Source organism: Garra rufa, chromosome 7 (genome assembly GCF_049309525.1).
Source record: "Garra rufa chromosome 7, GarRuf1.0, whole genome shotgun sequence".
NCBI classification, from domain to species: domain Eukaryota; kingdom Metazoa; phylum Chordata; class Actinopteri; order Cypriniformes; family Cyprinidae; genus Garra; species Garra rufa.
The window spans coordinates 43279229-43296824 of record NC_133367.1 but is presented as its reverse complement, the minus strand read 5'-3'; the positions used below and the strand labels follow the sequence as shown (position 1 = coordinate 43296824).

Sequence of the window (17596 nt, the reverse complement as noted above, 5' to 3'; positions counted from 1 at the left end):
TCCGTCAGTTTACGTGGCCTACCACTTCGTGGCTGAGTTGCTGTCATTCCCAAATGCTTCCACGTTCTTATAATACAGCTGACAGTTGACTGTGGAATATTTAGGAGTGAGGAAATTTCCCGACTGAACTTGTTGCACAGATGGCATCCTATCACAGTTCCACGCTGGAATTCACTGAGCTCCTGAGAGCGACCCATTCTTTCACAAATGTTTGTAAAAACAGTCTGCATGCCTAGGTGCTTGATTTTATTCACCTGTGGCCATGGAAGTGATTGAAACACCTGATTCTGATTATTTGGATGGGTGAGCGAATACTTTGTGTCCATTCACTGTAGAAGAGTTTGAGTGTGCAGTATGTGGTCTGATCGACTGGCACACTGTCCTTTTATAACATCTCTGACTTTTAAATAAAACGTTTTAATGAGAAACCAGTAATACAGTAATATGTTGGGTTAACAAAACTTTATTTTAAGGCACAATGTCATGTGTATGCGGAATAATGGCACTGTCACACTCTACATGTCGTTTACAGCTTTATTTTTCTCTCACATCTAAAACTGTACATAAGTGTAACTGTATTTCTCTGTCACAACTGCTCTCTTTCTTAACTAAAGAACTTTTTAATTACTTAATAATTTTATTTGATTAATCATTTTTTTACAGCTTACTCTTGATTGTTTACCTGAAGTATGAAGTCTAGTTTTGCCAAGCCAAAAATATTCAATTTAAAGTTCAGATCAAATTGTGGCCTTGCAAATAATCAAACCAATGTTAATATGCTTCATAACTAACACTATATTTATTAATATTTATTTTTGTGTATTTTGATCGATGCATCCATGTTGTCTGTCATGTTGAATCATTCAAAGGACTTACAATGTTGATAAAGACATTCAATGACTCTAAGATCAGTATTTCTTTCCTCTCATGCTGTTTTCTTTCAGATTGCAACTGTTTGCTGTAACACCATAATTTCCTCATTTTCTTGTCTTCTTCTTCTTCTTGTTCTGATTTCGGACAACGGTCTCTATTGGAAGGCAATAGATGTGCATTGGTATGTTCTTATAGTAGCTTGTCACCCAGGGCCTATTGCAAGAAACACAGAGGGAATCAGTTTGCAGAAATATTGTTTTCAGCTCTTTCAGGTTTGTGAGAAATAAGCATAGTGATATATCAGAAATCATATACAGTCAAGCCTGAAATTATTCATACCCCTGGCAAATTCTGATTTAAAGTTACTTTTATTCAACCAGCACGTTTTTTTGACCGGAAATGACACAGGCTTCTCCCAAAAGATAAGAAGACGATGTACAAGAGGCATCATTGTGGAAAAAAATATTTATCAGCTTTTATTCACATTTGAACAAAAAGTGTCATGTCCAAAATTATTCGTACCCTTTGCAAACTGTCAGAGTCTATGGGAAAATCCAAAGTTCTATACCATTCCAAATATTCCACGCTGTTCTAAAGCATCCTAATTACCCTGATTCATTGGGAACAGCTGTTTTAATCAACTCAACATTCTGGCTGCTCACAAGTCAGGAAAGGGCTATAAGACCATATCTAAATGTTTTGAAGTTCCAGTGGCTACAGTGCAAAGTATTATTAAAAAATACAAGATGTTCCGCACTGTGAAAAATCTCAGAGGACGTGATCGGAAGCCAAAAGTGACACCTGTGCTGGCCAGGAGGATAGTGAGAGAGGTAAAAAAGAATCCAAGGATCACCACCAAGGCCATCCTGATGAATCTGGGCTCTGCTGATGGCAACATCTCAAGGCGGACAGTCCAACGGACACTGAACACCGCTGGGTTCCACAGACGCAGACCAAGGAGGACACCACTTCTCCAGATAAGGCACACTAAAGCCCGCTTGGCCTTTGCAAATGCTCATCTGGACAAAGAGGAAGTGTTCTGGTCTTCTATTTTATGGTCAGATGAAACTAAAATTGAATTGTTTGGCCACAATGATGTAGCCTTCATTTGGCGTAAAAAAGGAGAAGCCTTCAACCCTAAGAACACCATCCCCACTGTCAAACATGGTGGTGGGAACCTAATGTTTTGGGGGTGTTTTTCAGCCGGTGGACCAGGGAACCTAATCACAGTAAACGGCACCATGAAAAAGGAGCAATACATCAAAATTCTCAACAACAACATCAGGCAGTCTGCAGAGAAACTTGGCCTTGGGCACCAGTGGACATTTCAGCACGACAACGACCCAAAACACAGCAAAAGTGGTGAAGAAATTGTTAGCTGACAAAACATTAACGTTTTGCAGTGGCCCAGCCAGAGTCCTGACTTAAATCCAACTGAGAATCTGTGGAGGAGCTAAAGATCAGGGTGATGGCAAGGAGATCCTCCAACCTGAAAGAGTTGGAGCTCATGGCTAAAGATGAACGGGCAAAAATACCAGTGGAGACATGCAAAAAGCATTATAGGAAGCATTTAATTGCTGTAATAGCCAATAAAGGCTTTTCTATTGATTATTGAGAAGGGTATGAATAATTTTGGACATGCCACTTTTTGTTCAAATGTAAATAAAAGATGAGTAATATTTTTTTCCACAATGATGCCTCTTGTACATCATTTTATTATCTTCTAGGAGACGTCTGTGTCATTTCTAATAAATAAAATAAAAAAACTTGCTGGTTGAATAAAAGTAACTTTAAGTCAGAATTTGCCAGGGGTATGAATAATTTCTGGCTTGACTGTATGTATATATATATATATATATATATATATATATATATATGTGTGTGTGTGTGTGTGTGTGTGTGTGTGTACAACAGTTCTTTGTTCCTTTAACAAATCACACTTATTAGATGAAATGATAGTATGACAAAAATATTGCTTTCCTCTGCAGACATTCTACTTAATGTTTTATTGTGAATATGAGCTGAAGAATGAATGCTGTATCAAATGCAGGTAATCACATTTGCTTAGTCCATCTCCATCTCATAATACTCTACATAATACAGTGAGCTTTTAATACAGTAATGCAGTAAGCTTTCAATAAAGCAACTCAAAGTTCCTCCATTACTAGTTCTAAAGTCAAACTAAGATTTGAATCTGTGGTGGAATGAATTTTTTTAAAAGACACAATCGTCAAACTGTATCCCTGATAGCACACGCACATCTCGGAGACGTCTATTTGACATCTGCATTTACATCTGCAAGACGTAGTTTGCTCATCTGCAATGTGTCTATTGGACGTTTCCTATCAGATGTCAAATAGGCGTCTATTAGATGTCTTTAAGATGTTTATGAATTAGAATGCATGTAAAACTGACATCTTACAGAGCAGATGCTTTCCAGATCAAGAGATCTTTAACAGTCATCTTGCAGATGTACGTGTGCTATCTGGGGTTGTATAAATGTAATATCTCACGAGTAGCAGTGAAATATGGCTGTATATTGGCTCGGCTGTAGGCACGAAGTCATCTAACAGGTGTACGATAACGTCAGCATTTTCACGTCCTTTAATTGAATAGTATAGTAGAGAGAATAGGTTTATACTTCGCTGTCCGCTGGTTGAGGCTGAGGAATAACAGACTTCTCCAGCGGATCCGATTCTCTTCACATCTTACTTGGTCCAGCTCCTGTTGTCTCTTCTCCTCTCTTTGAATGGTTTCCTTCAGGTCTTGTTCTATACGGGCCAGCTGTGCAACACACACTATTTAACATTTCGTCACCTTAGAATTATAAGATTCTATATCTGACATTTATGTCAAAATTGAGTTATTCACATATTCTTATTCTGTGACAATCTTTTTACATTATTTGATGTTTCTTTTGTAAGCTGTGTACAGTTTGGGCCTTTTTTTAGAAAACAAAAATGGTTCTATCTACAGAAGTCGCAAAAATGGAACGCAAAAACTTTGAAGCTCAATATCTCAAAAGTGCTCAGAATGCAGATAGAACCTTATAATTCTAAGGTGACGATTTGTCTAAATGTACCTTTGTGAGATCAACAGAAAAATGTATTATGCAAATTAATTATTTCTACTTTCTAGTAAAAACTACATTTTTAATGTTTTTCAAAACGTATTACCTCTTCCAGCAAACATCTTTGGTCTTCTATTTTTCTTTGCTGCTGATTCAGTGTAATTGAAGCTGGTTCTTCTCTTTTCTGAACTAAATGAGAGCTTAGAGGTGGAGATAAACATACATGACCTATTAAAATGTATCTGTATAGAACAAACTATAATTGCTTTGAGTGGAATTACATCCCACAGAGTTTGTTTTTGTTCTGCCGCAGTTGTCCTAATGTCAAAATCATAATGCAACGAAATGAATGCAAATATTCGTCAGAATTATAAGGATTTAACTATTGTGCGCTGTTCAACTCTGAAACTATTAATGGACACTATTAATGAAAGATGAGCAATGATATTGCATTTTACTGTCTGTACTTTTTTATTGAACAAGAATTGGCTAATGATTTTAGTTGTTTAAATGAGTTCAAACAAAATTTGAATTATAACGATGTGCTGAAATGAATGGGGTCAATGCGTTAAAATAAATAAGTGTTCAAATACTCTTGAGTTTCAACAATGTGCAACACAAAAGACAAAAAAATATGCTTGCTAACTAATTTTAGTATGGAAAAATTAATCGTTGACCTGTGTAAAGTTGTAAAGAATTTTGCTGATATAACAACATAACAGCTAAAACTCACATTTCACATTTCTTCTTTAAATTGTCCAAAAATGGTCCCCATTCATATTCAGTGTAAATGTCTTGTGGTAACCATAAGAAGCCTGTCAAGAATCCTAAAAGAAATCTGACCAAAGATAAATGTGTTTAAAAGCTTTACATACCTCTGTTCTGTTCGTTCCATCTGCTCATCTATCCTGAAATCTGTTTCCATGTTCTTGTCTAAAATGATCTAACAGAGAAAATGAAAATGATTGAAATGCATATTGTCTCAAGTATGAGGTGTATTGCCTTTATTTATAAAATGCTTTGAAAAATGAAAGCATAAGAGGATTTAGTCTGTAACCACTGACAAATGAACTGAAGCCTGTCATGAGGGAAACTGACACCTGTGTAACTCCACCTGACTGCAGGTTATTTACCACACGCTCCTCTCAGGTGCGCATACACAACACATTACCAATGGATTTTGAGGGATTGTAATGTTTGATAATCTATTAGTAAATAAAGCACTTAAATAAAACTTTGTGCAATTTTTTTTTAATTCATAAAAAGGGTGTTTGTACTCACCTGATTTTGAGTGTCCATTCTGTTCCTCTCTGACCCGCTTGTCTTCTTCTCACTCGCTGCGCTCCTTTATCTTCAGCATTGTTCTTCAATAATGCAGCACTTCTTTGGTTTCTCCTTCCATGACTTCAGGTTTCCTTCGGTGTGATCGTACTCCTCCCATCTGTCCTCACGTCTAATTAGATTCTTTAAGTGCTGCTGTCTTCACGCTTGAATAAGTCATAACAACTAGAAAAATTAATGCGGACATTGTGCAGAGCCTGAGTCTTATTTAACATGCTGTTTTTGTTACGTGTTCATTGTTTCGTTACATAAATATAAAACTGTCATTGCGGATAACATGTTAATTAAATAAAGGGCCACTTATGTGTACTGAAAGAGATACATTATCACTACTTAAGAACACTTTTAAAGAGAACACGTTGTAATAATGTCAAACTAGATCAAAATAAGTTACTCAAGACAAACTTTAAGTTGGTTTGAGAAAGCTTTGAAAAAGGTTTAAAAGTTTAAAAAGTTTTAAGTTTGTTTTCAGTCTGAAATAGTTTGAAGTTTAAAGTAGTTTTGAAAGGTTAAAGTTTGAATATTTTGAAGGCAATACTGAGATCTCTCAGAGATAGATAGATTAACAAGTAACTAGCATGTTGTTATAATAAAGTTACTAGCTTGCTGATACCATGTTTCTAGCATGATTAACATGTTACTAGCAAGTTGTTAGCATGGTTAGCAAGTTACTAGCATGTTGTTAACACGATAAGCCCATTGCTAGTATGTTTCTAGCATGATTAACATGTTACTAGCAAGTTGTTAGCATGGTTAGCAAGTTACTAGCATGTTGTTAACACGATAAGCCCATTGCTAGTATGTTTCTATCATGCTTAACATGTTACTAGCCTGTTGTTAGCATGATTAGCATGTTTCTAGCATGATTAGCAAGTTGCTAGCATGCTACTAATGTGTTTCTGGCATGAATAGCATGTTACTAGCATGTTGTATGTTTCTACCATGATTAGCATGTTACTAGCATGTTGTTACCAATATTAGCAAATTACTAGCATGTTACTAGCATGTAGTTAACAAGATTTTAGCATGATTGGCATGTTCATAGCATGTAGTTAACATGGTAAGCATGTTACTAGCATTTTAAAATGTAAGCATGTTAATAGTATATTTCTAACATGATTAGCATGCAGTTAGCATGATTAGACTGTCACAAGCCTGTTGTTAGCATGATTAGCAATTTACTAGCAAGTTTTGTAGCATGATTAGCATGTTGTTAGAAGGTCGCATTTGAAGGTCGCATTTGAAGTGTCCTACTTGCTTTTCTGAAATGAGACAGCCTCGATGATGTATGCAGCCTTTGAATGCAACCTCCGGAGGGCGCAGCCTTCTAAATGAGACACAGCTATAGTTCACAGAAGGGCAGTTTGATTGAGTCTCAAGGGATTGTGGGAGTTTTGTCAGTTGGAGTTTGAATAGTTTGAATAGTGTTTGCTTACCCCAAAAGAACCATACCGCCTAAGACCAATTATTGTGAATCAACATTTAGCATTTTTAGTGTCATTGCCAAATTAACCGACTGAACTAGTGGAGAGAAGCGAGTGTTTTCAAACTTTAAACCAACTGAACCAATTCAGCTTCACTGAATAATTTATTGTTTGCTTAATGATTCACTGTTCACTGATGCACTCAAAACTCAACATGCTGAGGATATCTGCTAGTTAACTGTTATAAACAACACAAAAGTGTGTGTGTGTGTGTGTTTTTTTAATAATCTGCAAAGTCTAAACTATCATTAGCATATACAGTAATAGCTGGTCAAACAGGGCCATAAAACAATGGAAGTTTTTTTTTTCTGAATTTAAATTCTTTTGAACGTCTTTTCTTTCTAAGCAGCCAACCTCCTTCTAAAGAAAAAGTACAGTACTGTAGCTTCTGCTGAACACATCTTTATTGTTTTTTTAGTACCTGCTTCAGTTGCTGTTGATTAACAAGTCTGTGTATTTAAACCCTGCATTCTCTGTGTTCCCTGCTGAAAAAAACAGCATATGCTGGTTAGGTAGGTTTTGGTGCTGGGATGCTGGTTTTAGCTGGTTTATGCTGGTCCTTTGCTGCCACCAAAGGACCAGCATAAACCACCAAAGGACCAGCAAAGGACCAGCATAAACCACCAAAGGACCAGCATACCCCAGCAAAGGACCAGCATAAACCAGCAAAGGACCAGGATAAACCAGCAAAGGACCAGCATAAACCACCAAAGGACCAGCATAAACCAAAGGACCAGCATAAACCAGCAAAGGACCAGCATAAACCAACAAATGACCAGCATAAACCAGCAAAGGACCAACATAAACCAGCTAAAACCAGCATCCCAGCACCAAAACCTACCTAACTAGCATATGCTGTTTTTTTCAGCAGGGTTGTTTGTTCAATCTTGTTCATGGTATTTGTAGTGTGTTGCTTTGTTTGCTGTGTTTATTAAAACGCCTTGTGAACTTTCTTCTTTGTGTGTTTTATTCAGGACAACAACACAGAAACCTTCCAATGTCTGTTTGCACAGGTGAAAACCTATATGCTGGAAAAATGTAAATCTGAAAATGACAACACAAAGCACATTTGTCTTTTGGAAAATCTATGGTGTTTGTTTAAACTGTATGGCCAGGTTTCAAGTGATTTCAATCAGAGATTCAGCTCTGTCAATCCAAGGTTGTGTCGTTTCTCCCCAGGGCAGTTGTTGGCCATGGGCTGGACTCTGGGGGCAGTCTGGATCGGTGGAGGAGAGATAACATGTACTGATCCGAAAGATCCTTGTTGAACAGCCTGGAGAACATAAAAAAAAAATGAAAGAAACATCACAAACTGGTCTTTTCACTGGTTCAGACACGACACTTTCTGCTCTGGCTGCTTTACCACAGTAGATAAAAATACTCTATTTTGAAACTTGAAACTAGGTTTTCATCCCAAACTTGTCCCAAAATATCTTCCCTAAGAAAGGGAACGAGACACTGCGTCCTCTAGGGATGCTATGGGTAACGCCATCAGCGTCACTTGTGTCTGAGGCATACATCCAAAAATTACAATATCATTGGCTGGCGACAGCCTATGACGTCACTACCGGCTTGACCACAGTATAAAAGGACGCCAGGAGAATACAACATCCGCTTCTTCATCTGAAGCTTACGTCGGAAGCATGGCAGTGAGACTAGAGGACTCAGTGTCTCGTTTCCTTTCTCAGGGAACCATGGTTACATACGTAACCTGAGATGTTCCCTTTCGAGGGAACATCCTGTGTCCTCTAGGGGTCGCTATGGGGAACGGTCATACCCAAGCTGCCATGCTGAGGGGAGTGCATGCCAAACATCAAGGCGAGCACTAAGTACCAACTCCACCAGGTGAGCTGCCCCAATGATGTCCAAGCAACTGTCAGTGACCTATCCCCTACGGCCAAGAGCCTGAGCTGCGTACCTGAGACCTACCTGTTAGGGGTCAGATATTCCCGACCCAGGGTAGGGCTCGAAGACTTGGAATCAAAAAGAGACTTGTTTAATGGGATGTGGCCAAGCGTCTAGGAGATAACTAGACCCTGGCCTTCCACTCAGGGGGCAACTGACAATACCACAGGAGCATAGCTCAGCAGCAACACCCTGCATCAGGAAGGTATCAGGAGGATATGTGGGGCCCAAGGTAAAAACCAGGGTCTGACCAACTCAGAGAAAGGAAACGAGGCTGCAGCGCGTAACCCTTACCATGCAGGATTTTAGAAAGAACGCAAAAAGCTAGTGTGCGTGCTTGCTACAATGTGGATTTAAGGAAGTGCACAGAGACTAGCGTGTTCACTTACCAAAACATGGATTAGAGGAGTACCGTTTAAAGGGTGGCTATCATCGACACACCAAATGAATACCGCAATAAAACCTCATAAAAATCTTAAATATGAGGGGAACAAGGCTGCTTATCACGACAGTGACAAGACCGTCTCCGGAACACTATGCTCATGTAGCACAGCATCCAGCTCTAGGCTGAGAGGGGAACTCAAATGCTTATGATTGAACAGGCAGCAAAACATGGAGGCAGAAAGGGGCCTCACAGGTTGCTGTTGCTGGGCCAGGGAGCAGAGAATTCAACCCTGAGCTAGAGGGGGAAATCCTGAGCACTCAAAAGACCCCCCCGGATGCATGGAGAAGTTCACCATGAAACAGTCTAGACAGGAAGGCTGGGAGAAGCCAGACCCCCTGACGTGGCTGTGGAGCCCACAGAGCGGGAGGTTCGACTGCGGGAGGGCCCTCAACAGGGGCCGGCATACTTGAAAGGGAGCGACATGCTCATAGGTGACCCTCTAAGATGAGGGGAGCAATGCTAAACTTAACCAGCTAAATAGCAAACTCATCAGGGAGGCAGCAAGCGGCCAATCATCTGATGTTATTGCCATGGAGGGCTCCTCTCTTGGTTTTCTTTCACAAGAGAAAAGCCACACCTGACCAGCATGAGTGGTTAATGGCCCAAGGTGGGGCCTGCCTTATTCTCCAAAGGCAGACCGAAAGGGGGGGCCGTAAAAATGGTATCCAGCAGGGTTGGGGCCATTCATAAATTGAATTGAGAATGAATGGTAAATTCCAATTCACTTCCTGGAATGGAATTGGAATTGCATGCAGCTGACAGGAAATGGAATTGGAATTGAATTGGAATGTCAGGAAACAGAATTGAATTCAAATAAATTCCACTAAATTCCACTTGAGTACTAAATAAAATAATTTGACTCGATTTGCTTTTATAGTTTATAGTACATTTAATATTGTAAATCACATAAACGACAAACATATAAAAGAAATACAAAGTACTGTACGTTTAGTATGTTAAGCATGATCATTTCACATGCCAAATTTCAGGAAATGATAATAATTCGATGCAATAAAAAGTGAATGAAATAAATGAATGAACATGACTCATTTGTTTGTGAGTTGAGACATAATATATGTGGTAATCATATATTGAATGTATAGTACATCCAGCAACTTATCACCACTGTCATTCAATTATTAATTAACAATGTACAGTTCTCATTTTTATTTACTTGCATTTGATCAACTCTATTCAATCATGGTATTTGTAAAGCATCATAAAAAAAGTTCAAATGTATGTCTCTAAATGCAATCACAAATAAATGCTCAGAAACAGCAATAAACGGAATTCAGTGGAATTTCCCTGAATTGAATTCCACTTCCTGTAATTCCAATTCAATTCCAACTCTGTTTCCTGTAATTGTTGTTGAATTCCAATTCCAGTTCCATTTCCTTCTTTGAATTGGAATTGTTGAATTCATTCCGGAATTGACCCCAACCCTGGTATCCAGCTTAAAATAAGGGGATCAGACATTTCAACAGGTTAGAAGAAGGGTTCTCATCAGATGACAGCTGGCCAGGCGAAGACCATATGGCAACACAGAATGGTTGGCATTCTCAGCCTTCAAGCTGAGGCAGGATCTCATGGCTCAATACTGGGAGCAATAGGTCTCATAGCTTACCCTCGTGTAGAGGGGAGCGGTTCCTGGCTAGACCATAAGTAGCTGTTACCTCCACATGAGACCTGAAGAGCTATAGTTCCTCAGAGCCATAGCGATCAGGGAGGGTTTCCTCAGAAACACCTCTCACTCGAACCTTGGTGAAGGTAGTGCTCACTCCTCAGACGGGCGCCGCACTGGTTCAACCATAAGGGCAATGTGACAGAAAGGCACAATAAGCCACTGCTAAATGGACTGCAAAGTGGAGTAAAAGAGTTGAACCACTCAACGCCTCAGCAAGAGGAGCCCAAACTCTGGATATTGAATAAGGTTTGTGGTGGATGTTACTAGACCCAGAAAAAGCCCCTCGGGGCGAGACCTAGGTAGCGTGTCCAGGCCAGGCAGCTCCTCGAAGCAACGCCCAGCCAGGACATCAGGGAGCACATTATAAAGCGTATGCTCCAACAGTTCAACCTGAATGGAGGACCCGCGAGTCCTGAAGTTGCAGTGTTATGCAGAAGACTTGATGGCTTCCCAAGGGGGCTTTCACAGAAGCCAGGAATTGGCTGCATGATCCAGCAGGCATGGGTCCAGATGAGGACTACCATACAGACTAAATCCAGTGTCAACAGGTGAGGTTGCCATCACAGTAGTCAGTAACATAGAGGGGTCATAGAAACAGACAGACAGGTCCCAGAAAACACTGCAAAGTGCGCTAGTAACAGGATCACACAACCTCAAGTTAGAGGAAATAAAAGGATTGTACTCACTCAACCTAGCGCCTGCACAGGATTCAAGTCCACAGATATACAGCAGAGTCCAAAAAGGACTTGGGTCTGGACGATCAGTAAGGTGGTTCTATGGACATAGAACCCGCCCAAAACATCATGGGTCCATCCTAAGAGACTACAGATGGAAGCGCAGGAGGCTCCTACCCAACCTCAATTAGGAAGAAACAATAGTGTTTCCAGGGAAATTGGAGAAGGGAAGAAAGAAGGCATGTGTTACAAACCTCCCAAGTAAGGTGAATAGGTGGTTAGGCTTTACTCCCTCAGGTCTTGCCTACCTACCCTTGACTCGTGCCTCCTCCCGGCAATACCTGGAGATGGGGGAGGGGCACGAGTCACGACACTAGTCTTCTGCACCTGTCTTCGGGCCAGGACCCCTTTTCTGTTTGGGCTCAGGCCTGGTCCTTCTTGGAATGAAGGTCCTAAAGGCGGCTTAACGCACGTTCACCTCCCTGAACTTCTCGACCAAGGTCTCAACAAAAGTACCGAAAAGTTCAGAAGGCGAAACTGGGGCATCAAGGAGAAAGCCCTTCTCTTTCTTCCCGATATCCACCAGGTTCACCCAAAGATGCTTCTGTAACCATTATGGCCGCCATAGCTCTGCCCATGGCAGTGGCGGACTGTTTAGTAGCACGGAGGGCAAGATCCGTGGTGCGGTGCAGTTCAGCTACTTCCTCAGGGGAAAGACCCTGACCTTATCCAGGTCTTTCAGCAGATCAACCTGATAAGCTTGAAGCACTACCATGGTGTGCAGTGAAGCCACAACCTGAGCCGCTGCCGCGTATGCCCCACCATTCAAACGAGATGTATCTTGAAGGGGTTTGGATGGTGGAAAAGGAGCCTTGAGAGAGGACGTCTCACCACTAGAGAGACAGCATGTTAGCGTCTCTTCTATAGGGGCAACCTCTCATACCCGCTCTCACACATCCTTTCAATATTTGCATAACTAGTGTGTTGAATGGTGTATTGAAACCTATGAATACGAGATGAGAATAGGTTTTTCCATGCCTTCTCAACCTCCACATGGAGAAGAAATGCAAGGCTCTCTTGATCCAGGGGGCTATGGTTGGAAAGGTAACACTCATCGAGGACGACCCCGTGGTGCCACCTTCTTCACCCGCTTTCACAGCAAATCAGGCCTCGCTGTTGCGCATTCCATAACCTCCAGCAGTTTAACGTACGCAGGGCAAGAGGATTAGCCTTTTTCCCATAAATCGGAAAGTACGTCAGCGCAGGGTAAAGTCAGTTCCGCTACAGGTCTGTGCCTATTATATTAATATGCTCTTGTCTTAAATAATGCCTTTTACCTTTTCTTTTTTGTCTGCTTTCCAAGTTGTTATATAATCAACAAAGAAACAATATTTTACTTGTTTGTAATTTATATGGGCACTCAGACCGCTGACTCGTCAATATAATATGCACAACATAGCGCCAGCTATAGTTTCTGTTCTCCATCTCCGGTATATTTAAGCGTATTTTCTCAATTTACTCAGTCATTTCCCTCGAATCACTACATCATGGTAAATTATGACTGCATTTGACAGCATTTATATCCAAATGCACATTTCCCCAAGAATAAATGAAACGATCCGGAGTCCGGATGATGCATAAACTCAATACAACAAAGTAATCCGGATCCACAAGGAATAAAGCCATTAATCGGAGTCATGTCTTGTTTAGTATTATATTATTTTATTATGTATATCCCTTGGCACATTATGCAACGTACATTTACACCGTAAAATGAATAATGCAAAGGAGAGCAAGTAGAAAATACAATACTACTTTAATAATAATAATAACAATATTAATCCCCAAAAAAATTATGTGAAGAGTCATAATGCACAGCCAGCACCAAATAGACTGAACGGCAAAACTCAAAACTGTGCTGTATTATAAGTGCTAACATTCATAATTAAATAAACATAGTATTTGTGATGACCAGAAGCTGACACAAAGTTTTTGAAGAAATGCTTGCAATTTTTAGAGTAAAACACCGGTATATATCGTAGTATCACAGTATCTATTTTGTAAAAATAGATTTTGATTCCCGAAAAACGGAAAGCCCCCTTTTCAACTCATCAGCCTGGTCCGCCTGTGAACCACAGGGAGCAGATGGCTGCCCCTCCTTCCTCGAAAAGAGGGACAAACGAGAGCGGAGCGATCTAATAGAAAGAAGCTCACAATGAACGCAAGCTGCCCCCTCAAAGACACTGTGTGCATGCTCTTTGCCCAAACAAACAACGCAAAGATTGTGTGTGTCATCAGGTGTCAGAAAACGAGGACACAGATATGCACACTTCTTACGTTTTACTAGTGCTCGCCATAGTAAAGGGAATAAAATGGTATCGCCGGCCAATACTATTGTCGTTTTTGGATGTATACTTCAGACGCGAGTCACACAGAAGTCGTTCCCCATAGCGACCCCTAGAAGATGCAGTTGGGAACTTAATGAAAAAAATCTAAACTACTGTTAGACTACTGTATAACCGTTGAAATGGTTAATATTGCTACTTTTAGTCACTCCTCAGCAGTGCAAACCACTCACCGTTGGTTGAAAGATTTCACATTTGACCTCAATAGGAACTTTCATCTCCAGCCCGTCATCCGCATTGATATGTGAACCAGTGCAAAACCCCTTGTGCTTTAGACAACAGAAAGAAGTTACTGCACTTACACACATTTGAATGGCAAAGGCAATGCAAAGCAAGTTTATATTGATCTGAATCGAGTTCTTACAGCGGACTCTGAGTCCTTCAGCTTGCATTGTGTGAGGTCAATATCAGCTGTGCTTTTCTTGCAGTCAGTCTCTTGAATGGTGAACTCCACAAAGTAAGACGGACCCACAACCCACTGCGACACACAGCACACATCTCCAGTCATGTATGCAGGACAGAAGCAATCGATCTAATGATTTACTGGCGTTGACATACCTGCATGCTGGCTGCTGTTATATTCAGAAGAGCAAAGAAATGTGGGGAAGCGTTCTCTTTGTTAAACTTCTGCAGGGCCAGCCTTGTGGTCTCAGATATAACTGGATCATCTAAGCGTTCTGCAGTTGGACAGTCGGGGCAAGTGTTTACTATAGCTCGAGCTGCCACTGCCAAACAGTGAGGTAAAAACAGCATTTATCAGTAAAGATATTACGGACAAAGGTGAAAGCATTATATAAAGCCAGAAATCTACATATTAAATCAATATATACATCAAATCGATTTGATTTAAACTCATCATTTTAAACCAATTATTTTTTGTGTGTTGTTGGACAGAACATCCCATTAAAGTAAGAGTTAAAGCAGTCACAGCACACCTTGTTGGATGGAGCAGTTGTAATTCTCAACTTTGATTGAGCTCTGAAGGGAAACGTATGCATCACATGTGCCAAACACCTAATATAGATTAGATAACAGTCAACTCTTTAGTCAAACACAATATAAATGGTAACTAAAGTATATTATAGTGCATACTAGTATTTGACTGTGAAAAGAAGTTCTGATGAACTGGTCCACAGAGTAAAACACATACCGGTAGATTGCCAATCCCCTTAATAGAACAGGTTTTCCAGTTTTTCCTGCTGATCACATGACATTCTGTTTCCAGAACATCTATCGTCAGGTGCAAATGGCTCACGCCTTCTGCCTTTGTTAGAAGCAAACATGACATTAATCAAACTAGAATGAAATAACCTTTTAAAGACCCACGCTTTATACAGTAGTGGTATCTTTGTTGCATCATTGTTCTTTTCAGATTTCATTTCCCAAATCCATGTAAATTTTATATATATATTTATAAAAAAAAGTAATAAAAAACGTGTCTATCTTTTTAAGTGAAAGTATGATGAACATATAGCATGTGAGCATTCACTTTGTGTTTATCTAATTTTTGACCAAGAATGGTCAAATTTCCAGTCTCACGTGCCTCAAACCAGCTGTGAGTCAACTTGAAATGGACTTGGACTCAGGCTCTAATGGGAATCTGTTTATTTAGCCTTTGTGTTATTGGGATGTATTTGTTAGTGTTGGAAATACTTTCTATACACAGAAGTTAATTTTAACACTGCAGCATGCAATTCAGTCCACTGGCATCAATCAATCACTCTTAATATTGTGTTTATATAGTGTATATTTTAACATACCAGCATGTATGAACCCGAAAAGAGGATCAGTTAGGTAAAAAAATATATGTATCAATAATGTACAGATAATTTGAAAAGGTTCAACAACCTACTCAAATGCATCCATACTAGTATCAACACTCACCTTTATGTCCTGTTTGACATCATAAATGCGGTTGAGTGAGAGGACATACCCTTCCTGCCTGTCTGCGTTTATCTGATCTAGGGTTTCCTCCGTTGCTTTCACCACAGCGTTGTGTTGGCATTCGGTGGGCATTGGGGAGGCGCTGCCATGCTGCCAGAACACACACCCCAACAACACCAAGAGCAAAGTCTGCATCCTCATCTCTGTATTTCTGGAGCACTTTTGCTAGAGAGCCGTGAAAGAGACGGCAGATGAAAAATACAGTTTGACTCTTACACAAAACACTGAACTTTCACCTGCGGCTGTCAGCAAACACAGTCTTTATCTGCCACTGTTCTGTATGCTGCTGTCTGCTCGCTAGTAAACAGTGATGCAATAAAGGTCAAAACTACACTGCAGGCCTCCTTACACCTGCCTTTAATATCCAGAAGACTCTATTATCATGTGTTGACCAAAACATTAACAAAATTACTGATGCACTTAGATTGTCAAAATCTCAAAAATCGTGGTCCCACTTTACATTAGGTGGCCTTAACTACTATGCACTTACATTTAAATTAACCATTTGATACAATGTACTTATTGTGTACATGCATGTTTTTACATTGTACTTATATATTTTTAAAAACCTATTTGTAATTAATTTCTGTAATTAGCACTGTTGACCCATTCCTTACACCCTAACCCACCCTTAAACCTATCTATACCACCAAACCTGTCCCTAACCTTACCCATATCCCACCTTAACAGAAGCAAAAGTGTTTTGCAATGCAATATGACCACATTAAGTACATTGTACTTATTTTTTGATGTACAGTGCCTTGCGAAAGTATTCATAGCATTCATTTTTTCCACATTTTGTTATGTTGCTGCCTTATGTTAAACTACTTTAAATTACTTTTTTTCCACATCAATCTACACTCCCTACTCCATAATGGCAAAAATGAAGGGGTATGAATAATTTTGCAAGGCACTGTAAAGTACATAATAGTTAAGACCACTTAATATAAAGTGTGAACAAATTCTTAAATCTTAAAGATTTTCTACACTGATAAAATTGAGTTTGTGGTGAAGTAAAACAAATGTAATTTCTACATTAAATAATTGAGTTCATGCAACAATAAAAAAAGAGTAAATTCAATATTAAGCTTGTTGAATTTAAATTTTAAACATATAAGTATATTTTACTTGGAATTGTTTGTTGTTTGTACAAAGATTGTTTAAGGTGAGATACTGCAGGCAAAAACACTGGTTTTCATGCACCTGTCAAGAGATTTTGGGCTTTTTGATGTTTCATAAAGTGTTTTTTCAGACTAGTGGAAAGAAAACACCCAAAAGACACTGGTAAGTGTTTCTTTGATAGCACTTTATCTATTTGTGTCAACAGATTTCAATTACAATACATATTTTTAAAGGCTGTTTTCTCAAAATGAGTTTTTTCTCCTACACTGAGCCATAAATCTCCACTTCCGTTGCACTTACACACACCAAACTTTACATTTTTATACCTGTCTATCTTGAAGGTTTTTACAGAGGGATTTGTTCATATATATTTTGATAACTTGATTTTATACAACATTTTATTCATCCCAAAATGGTAAAAAATACATTGTTTTCTGTCTGTTCTAAGTATTTTCTGAATTATGGAGTGACAATATGAGATACCCAAAATCCCCTCTATAAAAACATTTCACTCTAATATGTAATAAAAAAAAATAATAATAAATAAACAAGAATTTTGAAACTGACTTCATCCAGTGTTTAGATTTTTGTACTAGAAATGTATGCAAATTTGCGCATATTTCATTAAAATTGGCTCAGTTGCATATTT

The 17596-nt window shown here is 39.4% G+C and overlaps 1 protein-coding gene and 1 long non-coding RNA gene across 2 annotated transcripts; both read right to left on the bottom strand.

The window, feature by feature from the left end:
* Positions 1–4049: 4049 nt before the first annotated feature.
* Positions 4050–5514, bottom strand: LOC141338374 (uncharacterized). The gene is made up of 3 exons (XR_012355843.1): positions 5225–5514; positions 4819–4886; positions 4050–4143 (listed from the first exon to the last, which is right to left on the bottom strand). It is a non-coding gene; the product is annotated as an uncharacterized lncRNA (long non-coding RNA).
* Positions 5515–7709: 2195 nt separating this feature from the next.
* On the bottom strand, positions 7710–16068 carry LOC141339267 (fetuin-B-like). The gene is made up of 7 exons (XM_073844895.1): positions 15766–16068; positions 15032–15145; positions 14817–14895; positions 14440–14606; positions 14246–14359; positions 14055–14150; positions 7710–8041 (listed from the first exon to the last, which is right to left on the bottom strand). The coding sequence occupies exons 1-7, from the start codon at positions 15964–15966 to the stop codon at positions 7901–7903; spliced, it is 912 nt and encodes a 303-aa protein (XP_073700996.1). The 5' UTR covers positions 15967–16068; the 3' UTR covers positions 7710–7900.
* Positions 16069–17596: the final 1528 nt, after the last annotated feature.

Excerpts from the sequence above, each read along its gene's own strand:
- LOC141339267 (XM_073844895.1), bottom strand. The coding sequence starts at position 15,966 with ATGAGGATGCAGACTTTGCTCTTGGTGTTGTTGGGGTGTGTGTTCTGG. Across the intron at positions 14,896-15,031 it reads AGGGGATTGGCAATCTACCG|GTGTTTGGCACATGTGATGC; the intron begins GTATGTGTTTTA and ends AATCTATATTAG. Across the intron at positions 14,151-14,245 it reads TGAAGGACTCAGAGTCCGCT|CACAAGGGGTTTTGCACTGG; the intron begins GTAAGAACTCGA and ends TGTTGTCTAAAG.